Source organism: Aulonocara sp. 'chitande type north' Nkhata Bay, linkage group LG16, assembly GCF_057382095.1.
Source record: "Aulonocara sp. 'chitande type north' Nkhata Bay isolate Kocher_YH1m ecotype deep benthic linkage group LG16, A_spYH_male_GT1.1, whole genome shotgun sequence".
In the NCBI taxonomy this organism is placed as follows: Eukaryota; Metazoa; Chordata; class Actinopteri; order Cichliformes; family Cichlidae; genus Aulonocara; species Aulonocara sp. 'chitande type north' Nkhata Bay.
Genome location: NC_141359.1, coordinates 1,890,100 through 1,915,759, shown reverse-complemented (window position 1 = coordinate 1,915,759; position 25,660 = coordinate 1,890,100). Strand labels below are relative to the sequence as shown.

Genomic DNA, 25,660 nt, shown 5'->3' with positions numbered 1-25,660 from the left:
AACCAGACTGGTAAATAATTACAACTTCTGTAAAATGATATACAGAATAAATCTCAACAATCAACAGGCTATAATAAAAGTCTTAGCTCTTAGGGGAGTTTATGTAAATCTTTCAGATATCTAAAATTGAAATCAAATATATGGAGCTTTGGTGGTGTGGTGATAAGATGACTGGTGATGAGGATTCTTCAGCTGGATTTTCTGCAGCAGTCAGGAAACAGGAAGTCCTCAGGCGCTTCTCGATGACAATACTGACTGAATACTTACACTGAGTGACAAAATGGATTTGTCCTTAAATAATAATACTATAAACTTGCAGTCAAATGTTATAGCCAATGAAACAGACTAACAGACTGGATCTAATTTATTATTTATCTGAATGTATGTATTACAAAATAACCAGATTATCTTATTACAAATAAACTTATAAAAAGGTGATATTTTATACAATTGATCAAAGTAAGCCAAACTAGCAGTCCAAACTAAAGTCTAATGCAAAATTAAAATGACAAATGTAGGGCTGTGTAAGTAGTTTCGACTAAAAGTTCTACTGTACTGTAATTCTACTACTGTATATTCAACTTGTAATTTCCAGCAAAATGACTGAATGTGAGAGTTTAATGACAGGAAAGAAAGAGCAGTGAGAGCAGAGATCTCTCAGAATTCTGTAACAGATAGATCAAGTTCTGGTAACTTGGATTTCTGAAAATTGGATTCTGAAAGGATTCTCAAAACTTGGATTCTCAAATTAGATAGAGCAGTAGAGATAGAGGGATACAAGATGGAATGGCTTTCAAATTAGATAGAGCGGTAGAGATAGAGGGATACAAGATAGAATGGCTTTCAAATTAGATAGAGCGGTAGAGATAGAGGGATACAAGATGGAATGGCTTTCAAATTAGATAGAGCGGTAGAGATAGAGGGATACAAGATAGAATGGCTTTCAAATTAGATAGAGCAGTAGGGATAGAGGGATACAAGATAGAATGGCTTTCAAATTAGATAGAGTTGGGAGAGTGATAGGATAGACAGAATTGCTTATAATGATAGAGAGAGAGAGGATCTTCTGCAGCAGGTCACCTGTAAGACACAAAAAGCCTGGAATTAGTCATATTTCCAACATGCTTGGATTTACCATATTCTTCAGACTATATGGCACACCTAAAATCCTGTCATTTTCTCAAAAACATACAATGTGCCTAGTGTATCGATTCTGGTTATGCTTACTGACCTCGAACAGGATTTCTGTGGTACACAGCGCTCAAAATTCTGTCAAATATTTTAGTAAGACTTCGGTAAGCTACAAAGCTGCGCTGCTTGATGTATTGTCAGAGCATTATGGCTACCATAGTCAGGACCCTCGCAGAGTAATTCGTACGGTGCTTCAACATAACATTATGGTGTGTGTACAAGGACCTGGCACGTGCTAAGAGACATGCTTATGAAGCAGATTTCAAACTGATCAACCCATGAAGAGTTTGATGGATTTGTAGATGAGGAATGAACTGAAAAAGTGAGTGTATTGTTCTGTATTTTATGTGTTACAACTGAACAGTGTTGAGAGTTGTTTGTGAATGACTTGAATAAAGTTTGACTTATCTGACTGTTTGTTTGGCTTAATCTGCCTTAAAAACAGACTTGTTTATTGACATTATGCCTTATAATCTCAAAAATACAGTACATGTAGGGCTTTAAATACTAAAGACTTCTACAGTAAATTATTGGAGTGAACAGAATGACAATGTTTAACAAATGATGGTGGAACTGTTATAAGGACATTTTTACGTTCTATTAAAACAATAAACTAAGTCTATAAACTCAAACCAAGACGTGCTGCTACAGTAACTTACTGTAAATATTATATGGTCCAAATAAACCCGCACACTGAGGTTACAGCAGAGTTTCAGGCCTCCTGCTTTAAATACTTTATATCCATTAAACTCAAAATTATTTATTGACTGGCCAAAAAGAACACAAACCTTCTCACATTTGCCTAAAAACATCTTGATGAACAGCAAGAGCTGTGAAATGATTTCAAAACACTATTTTGGACCTTAATTAAGACAATTGAAATTCAAACAGCAGTCGCTTTCTAAAATATCGGATTTGTGCCGTTCACACTGTCATACCATGATACCATCACTGATACCAACATGACAAAAAAATCTGATTTGATGCGCTTTCGCCTGCAGTGTGAACTGCACTCAGGCCAGTCACTCAGGAAAAATACTTCTAGCGTTTTGACTTCATGCTAATTCATAAGTGGAATGAGAGAGACAATAAAAATCGATAGCTGTGGTGCTCTTAAGTGTTTAAGGTACCACCTAGACTCACACTTAAATCCACAAACATAAGGAGAAACCGAACAACTGCATAAAGATGTCTCTGACATTTAACTATGTTTGGACTTGATAAGCCATCAAAAATTAAAATCAGACATTAATGGGCTATTAAACTTCATTGACATTTTCTGGGGCAGTCAGTGGTCCTGTGTGGGGGCTTTGCTGCTACAGATTCTAAATCCTGACTATTTGTCTTTGCCCATGAGTGAATGGCAAGATAACACAAATAGCCAAACTACTGTAAGTAAATTACTAAACATTACCATTACTGTCTACTTACCAGCAAAGGCAAAGCCAAAGAGCTGTTCACTCTGTGTAACAAAAGACAAAGAACAAAAATACAGGCTCAGACAACTCCAATCAGCATTAGACAACAACAACTCTCCTCTGTTTTCTTTTTCCGCACCCTAATAAAGATGATCATCTTCATAAAGGTAATATGTAGTTTTATCCATTTGCAATAAGCCACACAAGTTTCTGAGTCATGTAATGCTCCAAAATTTAGGTTCAGTTACATAAGAGAGTAGATATCGTAACCAATGATTTGCTTCACCTACTACTACACACTTTATCAAATGGTGATGTCACAATTTAAAAGTAGGCAACAATCACAAATGATAGCTTGTATGGAATGTTTGTAGGCTTTGACATTTGAGGTGGCCTGCATTCAAATTCTATTAACACAGTAAAAAAAAAAAAAAAACACTCTATAAACTTACACCAAGACGTGCTGCTACAGTAACTTACTGTAAATATTATATGGTCCAACAAAACCAACACACTGAGGTTACAGCAGACAGTTTCAGGCCACTCTGTATGAATTTTGGCAAAATGAGAAATTTGGAGACAGCTAGTTTCTACACAGCAGTTTCTACATATTTCAGTCACATTTGGGGCATGTTTGATACACAGCAATAAGCACTACACTAAATCTATAATAAACTTATCATAGCTGATATTAAGGCCTAATTAGCAAAATTTAGTATGATGGTAATTTCTTTGTAGATCATTTCATGATAAAAAGAACAGAAGTGAGTGCTGTATCTGAGCTGTTGCATGTAAGATCTTAGCTGGAGATTCCCACATTTCTTAAACAAACAAACATGACTTTCAGACAGTTCATCTTTTGTAAATTAGGGCAGGATTATTTTCAAAAAACAGCCTTGATAAAAATATCAGGCCACTATAAAATGTCTTATGTTTATGTTTTCATCCCACCTATATTTTGCAAGTCATTATGACAAATTACAAAAAGCAGTTTTCAGGCAGTGATTTAAGGGAAGAAGCTTTTGAAATCCACAATGCCCTACCACCAGTGGTCTCAAACTCTTGGTCGTTAAGGCCTGGTGTCCAGAAACTTTTCTATGTGTCCCTGTTGCAACACACCTGAATAACATTAGTAGGTCATTAGCAAAACTCTACAGAACGTGACTGCATGCTGAGGTGGTAATTCAGGAATTTGATTCATGTTATAGCAGCTCATGGGTGAATGAACATGATGCAATGAAAGTACTTTTAGAAGTACATTTTTCCAAACACTTAAATTACTTAAATTTGAGTAGTCTTAGGGGATGTCACTTTAGCACACAGTCAAATTCTATACTCTCACTAATGACCTACAAATGTTATTCAGGTGTTTTGTAACAGGGATGCGTGGAAAAGCTTCAGGACACCGGCCCTTGAAGAGTGGAGTTTGAGACCCCTGTCCTATGTGAATATTTAATTGTCCCTAAACTGCTAGTCGTGAGCTGCTCTAATGTGAAACAAACACATATAGTTCTGTAAAGGTTTACAAAGAGATTTCTAAGGATCTGGAGACCCCAGAAAACAAATACCCTCCCAGATGTTGTAGCTGAACATGCAAAAACAAGTTGCCTAATAATATCTCAATGATAACCAAGAGCTGTGCTGACTAACTGCACTAAACTGAATCATCTATAGTGAGAGAAAAACACCAGCATTAAAATAAAACATGGTGCTGTTACTGTGATGTCCCAGAGTTCCTTTACTTACTACTTCAGGACCTACATCAACTCATCAGGTCCTGGGCTTAAGTTTAATCACACTTAGGATCTGAAGCACACAAGCAAGTCCAATTGAATGAATGAAACAAAACACATGGTGTAAACGAATCAGTCTGGACTTTAATGAAATTAAGATACTTGGCATGACTTGAAAACCCTATATTGGGCCTTAATTAAGACTTTTTTCTTTTCTTTTCTTGCCTGCCCTGTTTGGATCTAATTATGACAATTCTGAAATTATAGTGGACCAAAATCAACCAGTGATGTAAACCAATCATTACCAGTTACTGTAAATGCTTGATGGTAATTGTTGCTATCAGGGCATCCACAGCTGGGTATTAGAGACCAACATGTTTTTACATTAGACCAGGTTGTTCTGGTTCAAAAATGAAATCATCACTTTAAAACTGCTTTTTGTATTTATCCAGGTCATCCTTGTTAGATGATTTGAAACATGTGAAAAAAGCATAAACAAAATAAATCTGCAAAGAAGAAAGACCTTTCTCAGCACTGTACCGCAGACAAAACCTTTACTTACCAGACTTGCGACGATCAGATCAGTATCCTAGAGAAAGGAAACAACACATCAGATCACTGTTTAATGACTTACCACTGTAAACCTCTTCACACACAATCCAATTTACTGTGACATGAAATAACTAGTAAAATCCTCAATTTCTCCAAGCCTTTATGAACTCACTGTAGTCTGAAGAGGACAAACTTTAGTTACAGAGTCTCACATGGCGATAACATGTGTAATAAAGGCATGCATACTACAGAAGTGCAAAAAAGAGGCACCAATATTTGTTGGTACAGATTATGGCTTTTTAGCTCCATCATTTTCTATCACAAGTCAGTGCTTAATAAAGTGTGGAAAAACCACAACTGTTAGAATCAACGGAAAACCTCATTAGGTTTTAGTTCTGATCTGAATATGTAAATCCTAAAATACATGTAAATTCTGACATGTTATAGTAACAACAGTGGCACACCATTTTGCAATTACAAAAATTATAATAAAGAGTCCTTCCATTGTACCTGTTGGCAGGAATCTTTTTGTATTTTGCAATATTTCCCTTTTATATAAAATTTTAAACACATTGTATCAAGCAAATTATTAAGAAACTGATTTAAACTTATTGTATATAAATTACACACAGGCTTTAACATACACAACATTGCCTACTCACAACTCTGGTTCTCTGAGTTTTTTATTATTGCTTACATGTTTAACCTACCACTTCTGTTCACTCAGGCAAAAATACTTCTATAGTGGTCTGACTTTAATGTAATACATAAGCAGAATATGAGTGAAGATATAAATCAACAACTGTGGTGCTCTGCTACGTAAATCCATAAACAAACGGAGAACATGAACAACTGTATAAAAACAGTTGTTTGTGTTCAAACATAAAAATCAGACACAAATGGCCTGTTAAACTTCAGGGACAGTCAGAGGTCATGTGTGGGGCCTTTGCTGCTACAAGGTATAAATTCTGACCATTTGTTTTTGCCCATCAATAAATGGTAATGTCACAAAAACCAAACTACGTTATAGGTAAGTTGCTAAACATGTTACACAGTGACAATGTCATATTACTGCAGTTACAATTGCTGCTTACTTACCAGCAAAGGCAAAACCAAAGTTCTGTTTCACTCTGTAACAAAAGAACAAAAATACAGAATCAGACAACTGAAATCAGCATCAGAGTCAATACTGCATCACAATCTGTAGTGAAAAAAAAAATCTGTTAAATTCTTTGTTTACAACAGCTTTACTATAAACACCCCATCTTCTCTTTCTGCACCTTATTAAAGATTTCTGTCTTTATTAAGGTGATGTGTCGTTTTATTAATCTGCAATAAGCCACAGAAATTCCTCATTAACGTAAAGCTCTAATACTTTGGTGCTATTACATAACACAGCAGATACCACAAGCAATGATTTGCTCGCACTGCACACTTGATCAAATGATAACATCACAGTTTCAAAGCGTGCAACAATCACAAATGATACTTGATACTATAAATGCTTGATGGTAGTTCTTCGTATCAGGGCTTCCACAGCTGGGTATTAGAGACCAGCATGTTCTCACATTAGAACAGATAGCTCTGGTTTGGTTTTCTCTGCTTCATATGTGAAATCATCACTTTAAAATGCTTTTTTGTATTTATTCATATCATCCCTGTTAGATGATTTGAAACATGTGACAAAAAAGCATGAACAAAATAAATCTGCAAGGAAAAAAAGACTTTCCCCAGCACTTTACCTCAGACAAAATGAACTCACTTTAGTCTAAAGAGGGCAAAATTTAATTGCAGTCTCAAATGGCCTTAACATGTGTAATAAAAACAATAATTACTACAGAAATGCTTTGATAAGCCTTTAAAATTAAAAACAAATGGCCTATTAAACTTCAGGGACATTTTTAGGGACACTCAGAGATCTAGTGGGGGGGGCTTTACTGCTTATAAATCCTAAATGTGTTTTTGCCCATGAGCAAATGGCAAGATATCACAGAAAGCCAAACTATTGTATGTAAATTGCTAAACATGTTACACAATCCCAGTTTCATATTGCTTCAGTTACAATCACTGTTTACTTACCAGCAAAGGCAAAACCAAGCTTCTAGTTCACTCTGTGTAACAAAAGACAAAGAACAAAAATACAGGATCAGAAAACTCAAATTAGCATCAATACTGCATCACTCTCTGTTGTCAAAAAGATTCACTAAACTTCTTTGTTTACTACAGCTGGAATACAAACAACAACAACTCTCCTCTGTTTTCTTTGGTCTACATCTCATTTAAGATTGCAATAACACTCATACATGAAAAACTGCACGATGTATATTTTTAAGGCTTTAATATTTGAGGTGGTGTGCATTCAAATTCTACTTCCTAAAATATTACCAACTGCACATAGTATCATTAAATATGCTGTTATTTTAAAATAAATATCTATATACCATATTATTAATAATAATATACTGCCATATTTTATTTATGTGAAGGTGGGCTGTTGTTTATTTCATTAATTTTCCACAAAGTGAGAATTTAAACTGTGCTGCAGATTTAGGTTGGCACAAACAAGCCTTGTTAAACAGTTCTTAAAAATTAAAGTCTACAAATTAGGAGTTCTTATTATTCTTGGGCTATGTCCACATGTACACAGGTACTTTTGAAAATGGAGATTTTTCTATCCGTTTGCACCTTTCGTCCACACTTAAACGGCGTTTTCGGTCACTGAAAAACTAAAAACGCTTGCCAGAATATTTTCGAAAACTCCGTTTTTGCATTTATGTGTGGACAGGGAAACGGAGAAAACGCAGCGCCTTTTTTGACGTCACACTGTGCGCCACGTTATTGTTTCAATGAAATGCATTTCTACAATACGGTTACTGTTAATTGTTCTCTCTGCAGTGTTTAAATGCTTACATATACACACACAGTTACTGTCCCCCCACACATATGACTCGGTTCTGCTTTTATGCCCCATCTTTGTTTGCTATTTCCCACCGAGGCTTCTAGACTTCTGATTGGCCAACATTTCTACACGGTTAGGAATATATCGCCACCTGTTGTTTTGGTATGTTCCTAGCAGCGTTCTCCTTCATTTCTGCATTTATGTGTGGACGGGATCATTTTTTAAAACGGAAACGGAAAATCTCCGTTTTCAAAAATACCCGTGTATGTGGGGACATAGCCTATGTTTAATCCTCAGTTCCCCCCCCCCCCCTCCTTTCTCTTAATTAAGCCACAAGACCTGCACACACGCGACTCTTTTTCTCCCGTGTTCGGTCAGAGGCGGTAAAATGGCTCCTTTGATCTTGCCGACAGCTGACACTGAATCTAAGATGGCGGTTCGTTAAAAACTTTACAGCATAAAGAATGAGGCTGTTTTAACCAACTGATTTGTGAAGAGAACTAACTGCACCTTATGTAACAGACTGACAAACACACCAAATGTAATTAATAAAACAACACAATAACCGTGGTTTACCGTCAAATCTTCATTTCACACTGGGCTCATAAGAACGCTAGTCGTTAGCATTGGGTTGTTAGCGTTAGCTCATCAAACACTGCTTTTACATACAAAAATGACAACTTTTCACTAAAAAGCAACCATTGTGTTACTTTAACATGAGTTATACCTCGGCTGGCTTTATAAATCACTAACAAGAACTTGTTACATCGCGCAAACAGAGTATAGACATTTAGAAGAGGAGAGGAGAAGCAGAGGCGCAGCACTCACCCAGAGCGGACTCAACGAAGTGTGCAGAAAGGCGGATGTCCGGCAGTCAGGTAAAAGATGAGGCGTTCACGGGTCGTAGGAAAATCCAGTATTACACACAATGGGCATTGTAAACATAAAAAATGTAGGTAATTTTAAATATTTTATACAATATCTGTTTGCTACAGAAAAAAACTAGCAGAACTTTAATTCTATAAGTTAAATAAATATTATTAGAAGGCTCTTCTCCTGAACACCAACACCAAATAGCTGGTGATAGAGTTCACCAGACCTAAAAAAACAAACAAAAAAGACAACCAGTCCAGGACATTCTGCAAAGATGTTTTAAAGACAATATATTTATATATATATATAAACCTTATCCAGTAAGGATTCCCCTCAAACAAATGACCATAATTTCCTAACCGTAAGGGCTTGAACGGTCATTCTTAATTCTTACACTGTTTTGTTCAGAAGAGAAGAAATGTATAGAAATAGTATGATTAAGCATAAATACTACATTTAGCAGAAATACTATACTAAGCAGAAATCCTATAAAAAGCAGAAATAGTAAATTAAGTACAAATCTTATGAAATAGCAGAAATAGTATGATTTAGCACAATAGTAATAACTTAAACAGACAAATTGGAAAAGCAAAATGGACAGCTGAAAAAATGCTGAACATGCTGAGGGTCCCTCAAATATACTTGTTAAATGAAAAAAATCAGCAAAAAAAAATATAATAGCCACACAATCACAAATATGTACACATAAGGAAACACACATGCACAGAGAGACACACACACAAGATCCAATTCACACACACACACACACACACACACACACACACACACACACACACACACACACACACACACACAGGGAGAGAGAAGCAAGTTTTCAGTCAAGCAGCCTGTGAGCTGCTGAATTTGAATCCACCAATCAGAGAGGCTGTGTACTTTTTCCCAGCAAAACAGGTGCCTGCAGCACAGACACAGAGAGACACGGGATTTTTGCAGTCTATTTCTCATAGTGAGGACTCCCCTCAAACAAATGACCATAGTTTCCTAACCGTAGGGGCTAGAGCGGTCATTCTTACACCGTTTTGTTCAGAAAAGATGGGGGAATCTTCAAGTGTTGACAATTTATTATTAAAATAGGAATTATTGAAGATATTTGACTTGTAATAGACCATAACTGAATAGAAGTGAAGCAAAAACTGCTTTGATTTGTCCTCAGCTGGCTGGGAAGCCATGGAGGCCTCAATATGCAATTTGTATGTCTCTGATATGTAAATTTGAATATTACAGTTCTCACAGAGGATTGACTCCCTGGGGACCTGCCACAAATATATAGAAATACTATGATTACCCAGAAATACTACATTTAGACGAAATACTATGTTTTAGCACAAATACTCTGGTTTTGCACAAATATTATAACATAGCAGAAATACAATTCTATAGCAGAAATGCTATATTTAGAAAGAAAAATATAATATAGTAGAAATAGTATGATTTAGCAGAAATACTACAATATGGCATAATAAAAATGATTTAGAACAAATACTATTATTTAGCAGAAGTACTAAGATGTAGTAAAAGTACTTTGATTTAACAGAAATACAATTATAGAGGAGTAATACTTTAAAATGGGAGAAATATTGATACACACACACATACATACACAGAGCCTAAAGGTAAGAGTATTTGTGTCATGGAGTGTTAACAAGAATATGAGGTCCATATTAGAAAAGCTGGTAAAATCATAAAAGTTTGCAGAATTGTAATAAATGATGAATATGAATTACTGGTCTGTGACAGTGTATTAATTTGTAGGGAAAAAAACATGTTGACCAAGGTGGAATCGAACCCACGATCTTTGGCTTGCAGACCCGTGTCATTACCAACTGCGCCACTGGGAAAGGGAGGAGCTGCTTTGAAAAACAGGCTCATAAGGAGTCAGAATTAGATCGCGGTGAGAGACGAAAAACGCCGTTTTTTGGAGTTACAAAACGTTGTGTAACTCAAAAACTAGGTGGACTAGAAGCATAATTCTTGCACTGGGTGAATCAGCGGACTTTGGTGTACTTTGACTGCTATTTACATTGCTCTATGTACATCCGTCACTGAGATATGACGAGAGAGGAAACGGAAGACCTCAGATATGATTGGCTGGCTGGGAGGCCGTGCAGGCCGTGATCTGTATACTTGAATGTCTGAGTCCTCACAGAGGATTGGCTGCCTGGGGACCTGGCAGAAATATATAGAAATAGTATGATTAAGCATAAATACTACATTTAGTAGAAATACTATGTTTTAGCACAAATAGTATAAAAAGCAGAAATACTGTAATTTAGCAGAAATACTATATTAGGCACAAATTCTATGAAAAGCAGAAATAGTATGATTAAGCATAAATACTACATTTAGTAGAAATACTATGTTTTAGCACAAATCCTATAAAAAGCAGAAATACTGTACTATGATTTAGTAGAAAAACTATAAATAATCAGAAATACTATATTTGGCAGAAATACTATATTTTGCACAAATCTTATAAAATAGCAGAAATAGTATGATTTAGCACAATAGTAATAAGTTAAACAGAAAAATTAGAAAAGCAAAATGGACAGCTGAAAAAATGCTGAACATGCTGAGGGTCCCTCAAATATACTTGTTAAATGAAAAAATCAGCAAAAAAATGCACAGGGAGAGAGAAGTAAGTTTCTAGGTCAGCCTGGGAGCTGCTGAATTTGAATCCACCAATCAGAGAGCCTGTGTACTTTTTCCCGCCAAAATAGGTGCATCTTTTTACACACGCAGCACAGAGAGGCACAGGATTATTGCAGCCTATTTCTCATAGTGACGACTCCCCTCAAACAAATGACCATAATTTCCAAACCGTAGGGGCTAGAGCGGTCATTCTTACACCGTTTTGTTCAGAAGAGATGGGGGAATCTTCCAGTGTTAACAATTTATCATTAAAATGTGAATTTTTAGAGATATACGACATGGATGACTTGTTGACTTAGAAGCCACGAATTCCCCCAATATGCAAATTTGAATGCCTGAGGCCACATATATGATTGGCTGGCTGGGAAGCCGTGCAGGCCCTGATTTGTGGATTTGAATTCCTCAGCCCTCAGATATGATTGGCTGGCTTAGAAGCCATGAAGGCCCCAATATGCAAATTTGAATGCCTCAGGACACATATATGATTGGCTGGGAAACCGTGCAGGCCCTGATTTGAAAATTTGAATGTCTAAGTCCTCACAGAAGATTGGCTGCCTGGGGACCTGGCAGAAATATATAGAAATACTATGATTAAGCATAAATACTACATTTAGTAGAAATACTATGTTTTAGCACAAATTCTATAAAAAGCAGAAATACTATAATTAGCAGAAATACTATGTTAGGCACAAATCCTATAAAAAGCAGAAATACTATAATTTAGCAGAAATACTATGTTAGGCAAAAATCCTATAAAAAGCAGAAATACTATAATTTAGCAGAAATACTATATTAGGCATAAATCCTATGAAAAGCAGAAATAGTATGATTTAGCAGAAATACTGTATTTAGCACAAGTACCGAAAAGTACCAGAAATATTATGATTCAGCAGAATAGTAATAACTTATTGAAACACAAATGCACAGAGGGACACACAAACACAGGCTCTAATCCAGTCAACCAGTCTAACTATGTTCAATTTAAATCCTACAATGACATGCTGCCAAATAAGGGTAGGGTTCTCTCTCTCCCACTAAACACACACACACACACACACACACACACACACACACACACACACACACAGGGAGAGAGAAGTAAGTTTCTAGGTCAGCCTGGGAGCTGCTGAATTTGAATCCACCAATCAGAGAGCCTGTGCACTTTTTCCCTCCAAAACAGGTGCTTCTGTTTACACACGCAGCACAGAGAGGCACAGGATTTTTGCAGTCTATTTCTCATAATGACGACTCACCTCAAACAAATGACCATAATTTCCTAACCATAGAGGCTAGACCGGTCATTCTTACATCGTTTTGTTCAGAAGTGATGGGGGAATCTTCAAGTGTTGACAATTTATCATTAAAATATGAATTTTTAGAGATATATGACATGGATGACTTGTTGACTTAGAAGCCACGAATTCCCCAATATGCAAATTTGAATGGCTGAGGCCACATATATGATTGGCTGGCTGGGAAGCCGTGCAGGCCCTGATTTGTGGATTTGAATTACTCAGCCCTCAGATATGATTGGCTGCCTTAGAAGCCATGAAGGCCCCAATATGCAAATTTGAATGCCTCAGGACACTTATATGATTGGCTGGGAAACCGTGCAGGCCCTGATTTGAAAATTTGAATGTCTCAGTCCTCACAGAGGACTGGCTGCCTGGGGACCTGGCAGAAATATATAGAAATAGTATGATTAAGCATAAATACTACATTTAGTAGAAATATTATGTTTTAGCACAAATCCTATAAAAAGCAGAAATACTATAATTTAGCAGAAATACTATATTAAGCACAAATCCTATAAAAAGCAGAAATACTATATTAGGCGCAAATCCTATAAAAAGCAGAAATACTATAATTTAGCAGAAATATTATGTTAGGCACAAACCCTATAAAAAGAATAAATACTATAATTTAGCAGAAATACTATATTAGGCACAAATCTTATGAAAAGCAGAAATAGTATGACTTAGCAGAAATACTGTATTTAGCACAAGTACCGAAAAGTACCAGAAATACTATGATTTAGCAGAATAGTAATAACTTATTGAAACACAAATATGGAGGCATATTGAAACACAAATGCACAGAGGGACACACAAACACAGGCTCTAATCCAGTCAACCAGTCTAACTATATTCAATTTAAATCCTACAATGACATGCTGCCAAATAAGGGCAGGGTGTTCTCTCTCCCACTAAACACACACACACACACACACACACACACACACACACACACACACACACACACACACACACACACACACACAGAGGGAGAGAGATGCCGAATTTAAATCCACCAATCAGAGTGGCTGTTTACGTTTTCCCGCCAAAAAAGGTGCATCTTTTTACACACGCAGCACAGAGAGGCACAGGATTATTGCAGTCTATTTCTCATAGTGACGACTCCCCTCAAACAAATGACCATAATTTCCTAACCGTAGGGGCTAGAGCGGTCATTCTTACACCGTTTTGTTCAGAAGAGATGGGGGAATCTTCCAGTGTTTACAATTTATCATTAAAATATGAATTATTAAAGATATTTGACTTCTAATGCACCATAACTGAGTAAAGCGAAGCAAAAACTGCCTTGACTTGCCCTCAAACAACGCTTTGTAACTTGAAATCTGTTTGGAGTATCGATATCATTCTTTCACCGTAAGAGACAGCAGGCTTTGGTGAACAATCATGGAAATTTTCAGGTCTCTGTGGAAATCCAACAAAAAGTTATGACGAGAGAAAAAAGTGGTTCATTTCCACAGTTTGAAATCTGAAGAAATCTGAGCGAAGGACGAATTTCCTACCCTCAAACAAGTCCAACTCATTTCAGAACGGTAAGAGGTGAGAAAGAAATTCTTGAATTGTGAGCGTCAGGAGTGTCTGAAGATATGCCGGGACAAGCCTCATGTCTTAACTTTGCTTCGTTAAGGAGATATGACGATTCGAATATGCCTCTCATTACAGAAATGCAGCGGTGATTTTGAACAAACTCTCCATTGACTTTATATGGAGAGTTTTCTGACCTTGTGTTAGTCTGAGGAGATTTGCGAAAGTTCTATGAATTCCACAACAATGATAGTGACATTTTCTGAAAGCCAGCAAAAATACCTACGTTTTGATGTATAATTTGTGGAAGTTGAGTGAAAATTGAGCAAGTAGCAAACAGTTGTTCGGACATGAAGAGAAGACTGCAAAAGCTTCAGTGTCACACTGGAAGCCAAGAGCATAGCAACCATAACAACGCATGTATTTTGTGAAAAATCACAATTTTGCAACTCAAAACTTTAAGAGGCATAAAAGTAAAACAGTAAAAGATTTGAAAAAGCTGAATCATACCTGAATAGCCCAATAATTTGTGAACATTTTAAAGTTTGAATGGTTGTTCTAGGTGAAAGTATGAGGAAGTAGTTAAGTTTCAAAAACAAGCAAATTTTAGCAGAATTGCTGAAGTTTCCCATTCATTTCAATGGGACAAATTAAAGGAAAAAAGTGGAATATTTTAAAAAGTATAATAGTTAAAAATAGCAAAAGATATAGCAGGAAAGAGCAAAAATAGCTGAATAGTTTAAAATTTGAACGGTGAAAATCGGCTGAAAATTGTGGAAGTAGTTAAACGGCGAAAAGTGTACGGAAGTCCTAAGAATAATAATAACTAGAAAAAATTGCATTTCCTGCGAAAATGCTGTGTGGATGCCTTACGCTGAAGATTTCTGCTGAAAAAAGCAGAAAAAGTTGAAAAAACAAAAAACATTGCCCTGAGCGAGATTCGAACCTGGCCTTTCTGATCTATAGGCGGCGTCTCACCTTACTGGACCAAACTGATTCTTACAAAGAAGAGGTGGAGAGACTGACAATTCTGGTGAAATTAGCAGAAGCTGCTTAGTATTGTGCTAATAAGAGGTGAAAAGGCTAAACATTTAGCAGAAAAGAGGTGAATCAGAAGAAGTTCTGCTGAAAAGAGGTAAAGAAGCAAAAAGATGAGTTGAAAAGAGGTGTAGAAGTGCTTGCTGAAGATGGCTGTATGTGTAATGACACACTGGAGAGTGTCAAGAAAGCAGAGCGCATGCAAGCAGGGAACATGTGTAGCAACTGTCACAGGTAGGATTCGAAACTCTGCCCCCGGGTCTCACGGCAGCTGCCCTACCCTCTGAGCCAAATGAGTTCTGGTCTCAAGCAAATATATGATGAGAGAGAAAATGTGCACTGTGGAGCAGAAGCTCAAATTAGCAGAAAAGAGGTGAAGAGGAAGAACTTTGTTGTGAAATGAGGTAAAGAAACTGAAATTTGTGCTTAAAACAAGTGAAAAAGCTGAACTCTGAAATCCTGCTAAAACAGTAGTAGAGGCTGATATTTTTCAGCTACTCACTGAGCCAAACTGGTTCTCACGTAACTGAAAAAAGGTGGAAAAGCTTAAAATTCTAATGAAAACAGCAGAAGAGGCTAAGTGCACTGTGGAGCAGGAGCTCTAATTAGCAGAAAAGAGGTGAAGAGGAATAATTTCTGCTGAAAAGAGGTAAAGAAGCAAAAAGCCGAGTTGAAAAGAAGTGTAGAAGCAGAAGTGCTTGCTGAAGATGGCTGTATGTGTAATGACACACTGGAGAGTGTCAAGAAAGCAGAGCGCATGCAAGCAGTGAACATGTGTAGCAGCTGTCACAGGTAGGATTCGAACCTCTGCCACCGGGTCTCACGACAGATGCCCTACCCTCTGAGCCAAATGAGTTCTGGTCACAAGCAAAGATATGATGAGAGGGAAAATGTGCACTGTGGAGCAGCAGCTCAAATTAGCAGAAAAGAGGTGAAGAGGAAGAACTTTGTTGTGAAATGAGGTAAAGAAACTGAAATTTGTGCTTAAAACAAGTGAAAAAGCTGAACTCTGAAATCCTGCTAAAACAGCAGAAGAGGCTGATATTTTTCAGCTACTCATTGAGCCAAACTGGTTCTCACGTAACTGAAAAAAGGTGGAAAAGCTTAAAATTCTAATGAAAACAGCAGAAGAGGCTGAGTGCACTGTGGAACAGAAGCTCAAATTAGCAGAAAAGAGGTGAAAACAGCAGAAGAGGGTGAGATTTGTGCTGATAAGAGGTGAAACTGCGGAACCAATCAGAGGTACTGCTTCTGTCTGCTTCATCAGGCTGTGTACTTGTATGTATTTCTGCCATAGACTGTTAACCAGAATCTGAGGTCCATATTAGAAAAGCTGCTAAAATCATTAAACTTTGCAGAATTGTAATAAATTATCAATATGAATTACCGGTCTGTGATAGTGTATAAATTTGTAGTTAAAAAAAAAACATGTGGGCCAAGGTGGAATCGAACCCACGACCTCTGGTCTGAAGAGCGGTGTCATTACCAATCGCGCCACCTCTAAGGGGGCGGGCGCTTTGAAAAAAAGGGTGATGAGGAGTCAGAATTAGATCGCGGTGAGACGCGAAAAACGCCGTTTTTTGGAGTTACAAAACGTCGTGTAACTCAAAAACTAGGTGGGATAGAAGCATAATTCTTGCACTGGGTGAATCAGCGGACTTTGGTGTACTTTGACTGCGATTTACATAGCTCTTTGTATCTCCGTCGCGGAGATATGACGAGAGAAGAAACGGCTTCATTTTCGGAATTTGAAAAATGAGAGGAGGACAGATTTCCACCCCTCAAACAAGTCTAACTCATCTCAGAACGGTAATAGGTGAGAAAATAATTCTTGAATTGTGAGTGTCAGGAGTGTCTGAAGATATACAGGGACAAGCCTCATGTCTTAACTTTGCTTCGTTAAGGAGATATGACGATTTGAAAATGCCTTCAGTTTCAGTATTTCAGCTCTGAGTTTCACAACCTCCCCATAGACTTTGAATGGGGAGTTTTTAGACCATGTGTCACTTCGAGGCAAATTGTGAAAAAAACGTAACTCTCACAATAATTATAGTGACACTGTCTTAAAGCCAGCAAAAATACCTACGTTTTGATGTATAATTTGTGGAAGTTGAGTGGAAATTGAGCGAGTAGCAAGGAGTTGTTCAGACATGAAGAGAAAATTCAGAACGGACGAGTGTGCAGTGGGAGTTAATTGCATAGCAACCATAGCAACACATGTATTTTCTGAAAAATCACAAAGTTGTAACTGAAAACTTAAAGAGTCATTACATGAAAACGGTAACAGATATGAAAAAGCTGAATCACACAGGAATAGCCCAATCATCTGAGAACGTTTTAAAGTTTGAATGGAGTTTCTAGGTGAAAGTATGAGGAAGTAGTTAAGTTTCAAAGACAAGCAAGTTTTAGCAGAATTGTAGAAGTTTCCCATTCATTTCAATGGGACAAATTAAAGGAAAAAAGTGTAATATTTTAAAAAGTATAATAGTAATAAGTACCAAAAGATATAGCAGTCGAAAGCAGAAATAGCAGAACAGTTTAGAGTTTGAATGGTAAAAATCGGCTGAAAACTGAGGGAGTAGTTAAGCGGCAAAGAAACGGAGCAACTAGAATAATAAAGGATAAAGAATAAAGAGAAACAGGATCTCAATAGTGTGGATGCCTACGGCATCCACCCAATAACTAGAAAAATTTGCATTTCCTGCGAAAATGCAGTGTGGATGCTTAAAGCTGAAGCTGTATGCAAAAAGTAGCTGAAAAAGCTGAAAAGTTGCAGAAATTGTAAAAACTTTGCAGAAGCAAAAGAAGTTTGCTAAAATGGAATAACTTAGCAGAACTGCAATATCTTAGAGGAAACATAATACTTGGCAGAAATACAATAGCATAGCAGAATTTAGCAGAAATATTGTAACTTACCAGAAACATGATAACTTCTCAAAAATACAAGAATTTAGGAGAAATAGTATAAGATAACAGAAAGAATATATTTAGCCAAAAATACTTAAACATTACAGAAACACTATGATTTAGAAAAATAGTACAACAGAGCATGAAATATTGTGATTTACCAGAGACACTGTGATGAACTATGAATATTGTAATTTTAAATTAAGACTATGTTTTAGCACAAATATTATAATTTGGCAGAAATACTATAATTTAGCAGAAATACTATATTAAGCACAAATCCTATAAAAAGCAGAAATGGTATGATTAAGCATAAATTCTACATTTAGTAGAAATACTTTGTTTTAGCACAAATCCCATAAAAAGCAGAAATACTGTACTATGATTTAGTAGAAAAACTATAATTAATCAGAAATACTAAATTTAGCAGAAATACTATATTAAGCACAAATCCTATGAAAAGCAGAAATAGTATGATTAAGCATAAATACTACATTTAGCAGAAATACTATATTAAGCACAAATCCCATAAAAAGCAGAAATACTGTACTATGATTTAGTAGAAAAACTATAATTAATCAGAAATACTAAATTTAGCAGAAATACTATATTAAGCACAAATCCTATGAAAAGCAGAAATAGTATGATTAAGCATAAATACTACATTTAGCAGAAATACTATATTAAGCACAAATTCTATAAAAGCAGAAATAGTATATTAAGCACAAATCTTATAAAATAGCAGAAATAGTATGATTTAGCACAATAGTAATAAGTTAAACAGAAAAATTGGAAAAGCAAAATGGACAGCTGAAAAAATGCTGAACATGCTGAGGTTCCCTCAAATATACTTGTTAAATGACAAAAATCTGCAAAACAATTTATGACAGCCACACAATTACAAATATGTACACATGAGGAAACACACATGCACAGAGAGACACACACACAAGATCCAATTCAGTCAACCAGTCTAAATATATTGAATTTGAATCTTACAATGAGATCATCCCATTAAAAGGCTTTCTCTCTCTCTCTCTCTCTCTCTCTCTCTCTCTCTCTCTCTCTCTCTCTCTCTCTCCCTGTCACACACACACACACACACACACACACACACAGGGAGAGAGAAGTAAGTTTCTAGGTCAGCCTGGGAGCTGCTGAATTTGAATCCACCAATCAGAGAGGCTGTGCACTTTTCCCCACCAAAACGGGTGCTTCTGTTTACACACGCAGCACAGAGAGAGACACTGGATTATTGCAGTCTATTTCTCATAGTGACGACTCCCCTCAAACAAATGACCATAATTTCCTAACCGTAGGGGATAGAACGGTCATTCTTACACCGTTTTGTTCAGAAGAGATGGGGGAATCTTCAAGTGTTGACAATTTATCATTAAAATATGAATTTTTAGAGATATATGACATGGATGACTTAGAAGCCACGAATTCCCCCAATATGCAAATTTGAATGCCTGAGGCCACATATATGATTGGCTGGCTGGGAAGCTGTGCATGCCCTGATTTGTGGATTTGAATTCCTCAGCCCTCAGATATGATTGGCTGGCTTAGAAGCCATGAAGGCCCCAATATGCAAATTTGAATGCCTCAGGACACTTATATGATTGGCTGGGAAACCGTGCAGGCCCTGATTTGAAAATTTGAATGTCTCAGTCCTCACAGAGGATTGGCTGCCTGGGGACCTGGCAGAAATATATAGAAATACTATGATTAAGCATAAATACTACATTTAGTAGAAATACTATGTTTTAGCACAAATACTATAAAAAGCAGAAATACTATAATTTAGCAGAAATACTATATTAAGCACAAATCCTATAAAAAGCAGAAATACTATATTAAGCACAAATTCTATAAAAAGCAGAAATACTATATTAAGCACAAATTCTATAAAAAGCAGAAATACTATATTAAGCACAAATCCTATTAAAAGCAGAAAGACTATATTAAGCACAAATCTTATGAAATAGCAGAAACAGTATGATTTAGCACAATAGTAATAAGTTAAACAGAAAAATTGGAAAAGCAAAATGGACAGCTGAAAAAATGCTGAACATGCTGAGGGTCCCTCAAATATACTTGTTAAATGAAAAAATCAGCAAAAAAATGCACAGGGAGAGAGAAGTAAGTTTCTAGGTCAGCCTGGGAGCTGCTGAATTTGAATCCACCAATCAGAGAGCCTGTGTACTTTTTCCCGCCAAAACATGTGCCTCTTTTTACACACGCAGCACAGAGAGGCACAGGATTATTGCAGCCTATTTCTCATAGTGAGGACTCCCCTCAAACAAATGACCATAATTTCCAAACCGTAGGGGCTAGAGCGGTCATTCTTACACCGTTTTGTTCAGAAGAGATGGGGGAATCTTCCAGTGTTAACAATTTATCATTAAAATGTGAATTTTTAGAGATATACGACATGGATGACTTGTTGACTTAGAAGCCACGAATTCCCCCAATATGCAAATTTGAATGCCTGAGGCCACATATATGATTGGCTGGCTGGGAAGCCGTGCAGGCCCTGATTTGTGGATTTGAATTCCTCAGCCCTCAGATATGATTGGCTGGCTTAGAAGCCATGAAGGCCCCAATATGCAAATTTGAATGCCTCAGGACACATATATGATTGGCTGGGAAACCGTGCAGGCCCTGATTTGAAAATTTGAATGTCTAAGTCCTCACAGAGGATTGGCTGCCTGGGGACCTGGCAGAAATATATAGAAATACTATGATTAAGCATAAATACTACATTTAGTAGAAATACTATGTTTTAGCACAAATACTATAAAAAGCAGAAATACTATAATTTAGCAGAAATACTATATTAAGCACAAATCCTATAAAAAGCAGAAATACTATATTAGGCACAAATCCTATAAAAAGCAGAAATAGTATGATTAAGCATAAATACTACATTTAGTAGAAATACTATGTTTTAGCACAAATAGTATAAAAAGCAGAAATATTATAATTTAGCACAAATAGTATAAAAAGCAGAAATATTATAATTTAGCACAAATAGTATAAAAAGCAGAAATACTACATTTAGTAGAAATACTATGTTTTAGCACAAATAGTATAATAAAGCAGAAATACTATAATTTAGCAGAAATACTGTATTTAGCACAAGTACCGAAAAGTACCAGAAATACTATGATTTAGCAGAATAGTAATAACTTACAAAATTACAAATATGGAGGCATATTGAAACACAAATGCACAGAGGGACACACAAACACAGGCTCTAATCCAGTCAACCAGTCTAACTATATTCAATTTAAATCCTACAATGACATGCTGCCAAATAAGGGCAGGGTCCTCTCTCTCCCACTAAACACACACACACACACACACACACACACACACACACACACACACACACACACACACACACACACACAGACAGACACAGAGGGAGAGAGCTGCTGAATTTGAATCCACCAATCAGAGTGGCTGTTTACGTTTACAATTCAGAAAGAAATTCTTGAATTGTGAGCGTCACGAGTGTCTGAAGATATACCGGGACAAGCCTCATGTCTTAACTTTGCTTCGTTAAGGAGATATGACGATTCGAATATGCCTCTCATTACAGAAATGCAGCGGTGATTTTGAACAAACTCTCCATTGACTTTATATGGAGAGTTTTCTGACCTTGTGTTAGTCTGAGGAGATTTGCCAAAATTCTATAAATCCCACAACAATGATGGTGACATTTTCTGAAAGCCAGCAAAAATACCTACGTTTTGATGTATAATTTGTGGAAGTTGAGTGAAAATTGAGCAAGTAGCAGGAAGTTGTTCGGACATGAAGTGAAAATTGCAAAACCTTCAGTGGCACACTGGAAGCCAAGAGCATAGCAACCATAACAACACATGTATTTTGTGAAAAATCACAATTTTGCAACTCAAAACTTTAAGAGGCATAAAAGTAAAACAGTAAAAGATTTGAAAAAGCTGAATCATACCTGAATAGCCCAATAATTTGTGAACATTTTAAAGTTTGAATGGTTGTTCTAGGTGAAAATATGAGGAAGTAGTTAAGTTTCAAAAACAAGCAAAATTTAGCAGAATTGCAGAAGTTTCCCATTCATTTTAATGGGACAAATTAAAGGAAAAAAGTGGAATATTTTAAAAAGTATAATAGTTAAAAATAGCAAAAGTCATAGCCGGAAAGAGCAAAAATAGCTGAATAGTTTAAAATTTGAACGGTGAAAATCGGCTGAAAATTGTGGAAGTAGTTTAACGGCGAAAAGTGTACGGAAGTCCTAAGAATAATAATAATAACTAGAAAAATTTGCATTTCCTGCGAAAATGCAGTGTGGATGCTTAAAGCTGAAGCTGTATGCAAAAAGTAGCTGAAAAAGCTGAAAAGTTGCAGAAATTGTAAAAACTTTGCAGAAGCAAAGGAACTTTGCTAAAATGGAATAACTTAGCAGAACTGCAATCACTTAGAGGAAACTGTAAAGCTGAAGCTGTCTGCTGAAAATAGTTGAAAATAGCTGAAGAAGCTGAAGAAATCAAAGTCAGTGTTTAAAAAGTTGTTGAAATTTTAATAACTTTGCAGAAGAACATCAAGTTAGCAAAAATGTAATAACTTAGCAGAAATGCAATAACTTAGAAGAAACATAACAATTCAGCAGAAATGTTGTAGTTTACCAGAAGCTACAACTTAGCAGAAATGTAATAATTTATTAAAAAATTAATAACTTGGCAGAAATATTACAACTTACCAGAACTGCTATAATTTTGCAGAAATGTAATTATTAGGAAAAAAATGTATACAGATAACAGCTGAAAACGATGACGTAACCTCAAAGTTACTTGTTTAACTGTGAAAAATGACCAGAAACATTAGAAAAGAAAGAAAACCAATTCAATTCAATTTATATAGCAACAAATCACAACAAAAGTCGCCTTAAGGCGCTTCATAGATACAGAGAAAAACCCAACAATCATATGACATATGACCCCCTATGAGCAAGCACTTTGGCGACAGTGGGAAGGAAAAACTCCCTTTTAACAGGAAGAAACCTCCAGCAGAACCAGGCTCAGGGAGGGGCGGCCATCTGCTGCGACCGGTTGGGGTGAGAGAAGGAAGACAGGAATACCAGCCAGCAGATAAACTGATGTGAAACAAAACCAAGGTAAAATTGCAGAATTTACACAGTTGGTGAAAGGTAAAAATGGCAACAAAAAACCCCCAAACAAACAAACAAAAAAAACAAACAAACAACATTTAGTTAATAAGTGCACAAGATGATTCGATGATAAATATGGTACCAATCTACAAAATACTGTCGAAATGAAGTCCACATTGTGATATATTTCAGGTGTGGAGAGTCACAGAGCTAAACAATCGATGTGCATATTTAAAGAATCAAATAAAGAACATTGTTGTGGAATAAATTACAGTGAATAATAATCACTGCCCTGCGTTAGAGAGTGACTTATGATGATGTATTAATTGGCTTAACTTTACCTCTAACAGCTTTTCACATAGTGCTGTGACCAGGGTGAAATCCATCATAAAGTAACTGTAAACAGTAGAACCATTAGCATGAATGTTATGGTTCTACTCTGATCAAAACTCAAGTCAGCTGTGTGACCTGATATAAAATGATAAAGAGGAACACATATAAATGACCTTTATGAACTTTTCAAAATGACTTTATATGTCTGACCCATTATCTATATATATATTAGAGCAGATGTGGAAAACCACTGTTAGACCTACTCTATACTAAATGGTAAAATGGTAAATGGCCTGTATTTATGTAACTACTAACACAAACACAGTCAAAAATTCATTGCTAGTGTGACATGTGGTCCTTTTTGCCTTTGACCAATGATATGCTGGTTACTTGGACCAGTTTAGTATTTGCTGTCACAGAGGAATGTTAACCATAAATCCAAAAGACAAAACTGAAAAAATATGTTAATTGCAAACATGTTTTTGCTTAGTAAAAGGATTGAAATTACATGGAAACTGTCACCTTAAAGCCTCATTGTAAATATCATCACAAACAGATGTTTTCCACACGGTTAACAAAGCTCCACCACATCCAATCACTGCATATAAATCTAAAAGAAAACAACAACAAATAAAATGTAATTAACACAAGTGAAGTCTAAGGAGCTTGGAAAGAAAAGCGTCTGGACTTCTTTGAGTTCCTTGAAGACGTTTCACCTCTCATCCGAGAAGCTTCTTCAGTTCTAAGGGTCAATGGTGGAGAGTCCCAGATTTAAACCCAGTGGGAGTTTCCCCCCAAAGAGGGACAAAGAACCCCCTGATGATCCTCTACCTAATCACATGAGCCAAGGTGTGAAAGTGGGTGTGGGTCCCAATCAGCCAGGGTTTCGGGTGAGCTCATTGTGAAACCTGGCCCCACCCTATCATGTGATTTCCTGAGGTCAGGAAATCACCCACGCCCACTCCCAGGATGTGAGTGGACGTTACGGTGTCTGGGGAGGGAACTCAAAACTGGATTATAGATGGCAGACAGTTGGTGTCGTAAACCACTGCCTCTGTTTAAAGATGGTCGCTCACAGTGGACGTAAATGGCTTCTTTCACTCCTCCATCTGTCCAAAATGTGAACATTGGCATCCTCAAAGACTGACCTTTGTCCTTTAGATGCAGATGAACTGCTGAGTCTTGTCCCGTGGAGGTGGCTCTTCTATGTTGTGCCATGTGCTTGTGAAGTGGCTGTTTGGTCTCTCCGATGTAGAAGTCTGGGCATTCCTCGCTGCACTGTACAGCGTACACCACATTGTTAAGTTTGTGTTTAGGAGTTTTGTCTTTCGGGTGAACCAGTTTCTGTCTGAGTGTGTTACTGGGTCTGAAGTACACTGGGATGTCGTATTTGGAGAAAACTCTCCTGAGTTTTTCTGATACACCGGCTACATAGGGGATGACAATGTTGTTGTGTCTGTCTTTCTTATCCTCCCTCGCTGGTGTCTGATGTTCTTTTCTGTGAAGCTGGAATGCAGGCACACTGGACGAGCTTATTCTAAAAAATACAGAAAAAGGAACATTTTATTTGTGTTAAGGCCTAAAAACTACAAATAAGTTATACAATGAACAATATTGAAATACCTTATAGGTGCTGCAGGCCATATAACCAGAATCCAGAGCAATCTCACACTCACATGATGGTGAGGAAAGACATGAGCTCTGCAGTGAGGTTTGAATGTCTCAGTTGGAACACTGAAGAACTCAGAAGACAGCAATACCTGCACCGAGAGACAGAGTAGAAAAAGCATAGATTTGTAATCCATAATGTGAATTAAAACTCAAAAAGTGTCAACAAGTATAATCATTTGAGTGTGGAATTATTTATGCAATAAACAGGATTTAAATTAATTAATTGAATTAAAAAACACTGACATTTTTTTTTTAAATCAAAGATAAAGAATCATACCGCTCTCTGCTCTGAGGATCACTGAGCATCTCTGACAGGAAATACAGTTTCCTCAGTATGAGTCATCATTGATGGTCTCAGAGGTGTGTAGTGTGGCAGCATGATGATG

General features: G+C 36.6%; 1 protein-coding gene and 1 long non-coding RNA gene across 2 annotated transcripts; both read right to left on the bottom strand.

Annotated features, from left to right (window-relative positions):
* Positions 1-346: 346 nt before the first annotated feature.
* Positions 347-9,178, bottom strand: LOC147310772 (uncharacterized). Its single transcript, XR_015125531.1, has 6 exons — positions 8,622-9,178; positions 6,974-7,005; positions 5,993-6,024; positions 4,905-4,931; positions 2,623-2,653; positions 347-1,080 (listed from the first exon to the last, which is right to left on the bottom strand). It is a non-coding gene; the product is annotated as an uncharacterized LOC147310772 (long non-coding RNA).
* Positions 9,179-23,919: 14,741 nt separating this feature from the next.
* Positions 23,920-25,408, bottom strand: LOC147310771 (uncharacterized). The gene is made up of 2 exons (XM_086267458.1): positions 25,227-25,408; positions 23,920-25,140 (listed from the first exon to the last, which is right to left on the bottom strand). The coding sequence occupies exons 1-2, from the start codon at positions 25,406-25,408 to the stop codon at positions 24,552-24,554; spliced, it is 771 nt and encodes a 256-aa protein (XP_086123584.1). The 3' UTR covers positions 23,920-24,551.
* Positions 25,409-25,660: the final 252 nt, after the last annotated feature.

Bases quoted from the DNA above. Each gene is read 5' to 3' on its own strand.
- LOC147310771 (XM_086267458.1), bottom strand. From the start codon at position 25,408: ATGGATTACAAATCTATGCTTTTTCTACTCTGTCTCTCGGTGCAGGTA. The intron at 25,141-25,226 runs GTATTTCAATAT...TGTATTTTTTAG, and splicing joins TGGCCTGCAGCACCTATAAG to AATAAGCTCGTCCAGTGTGC.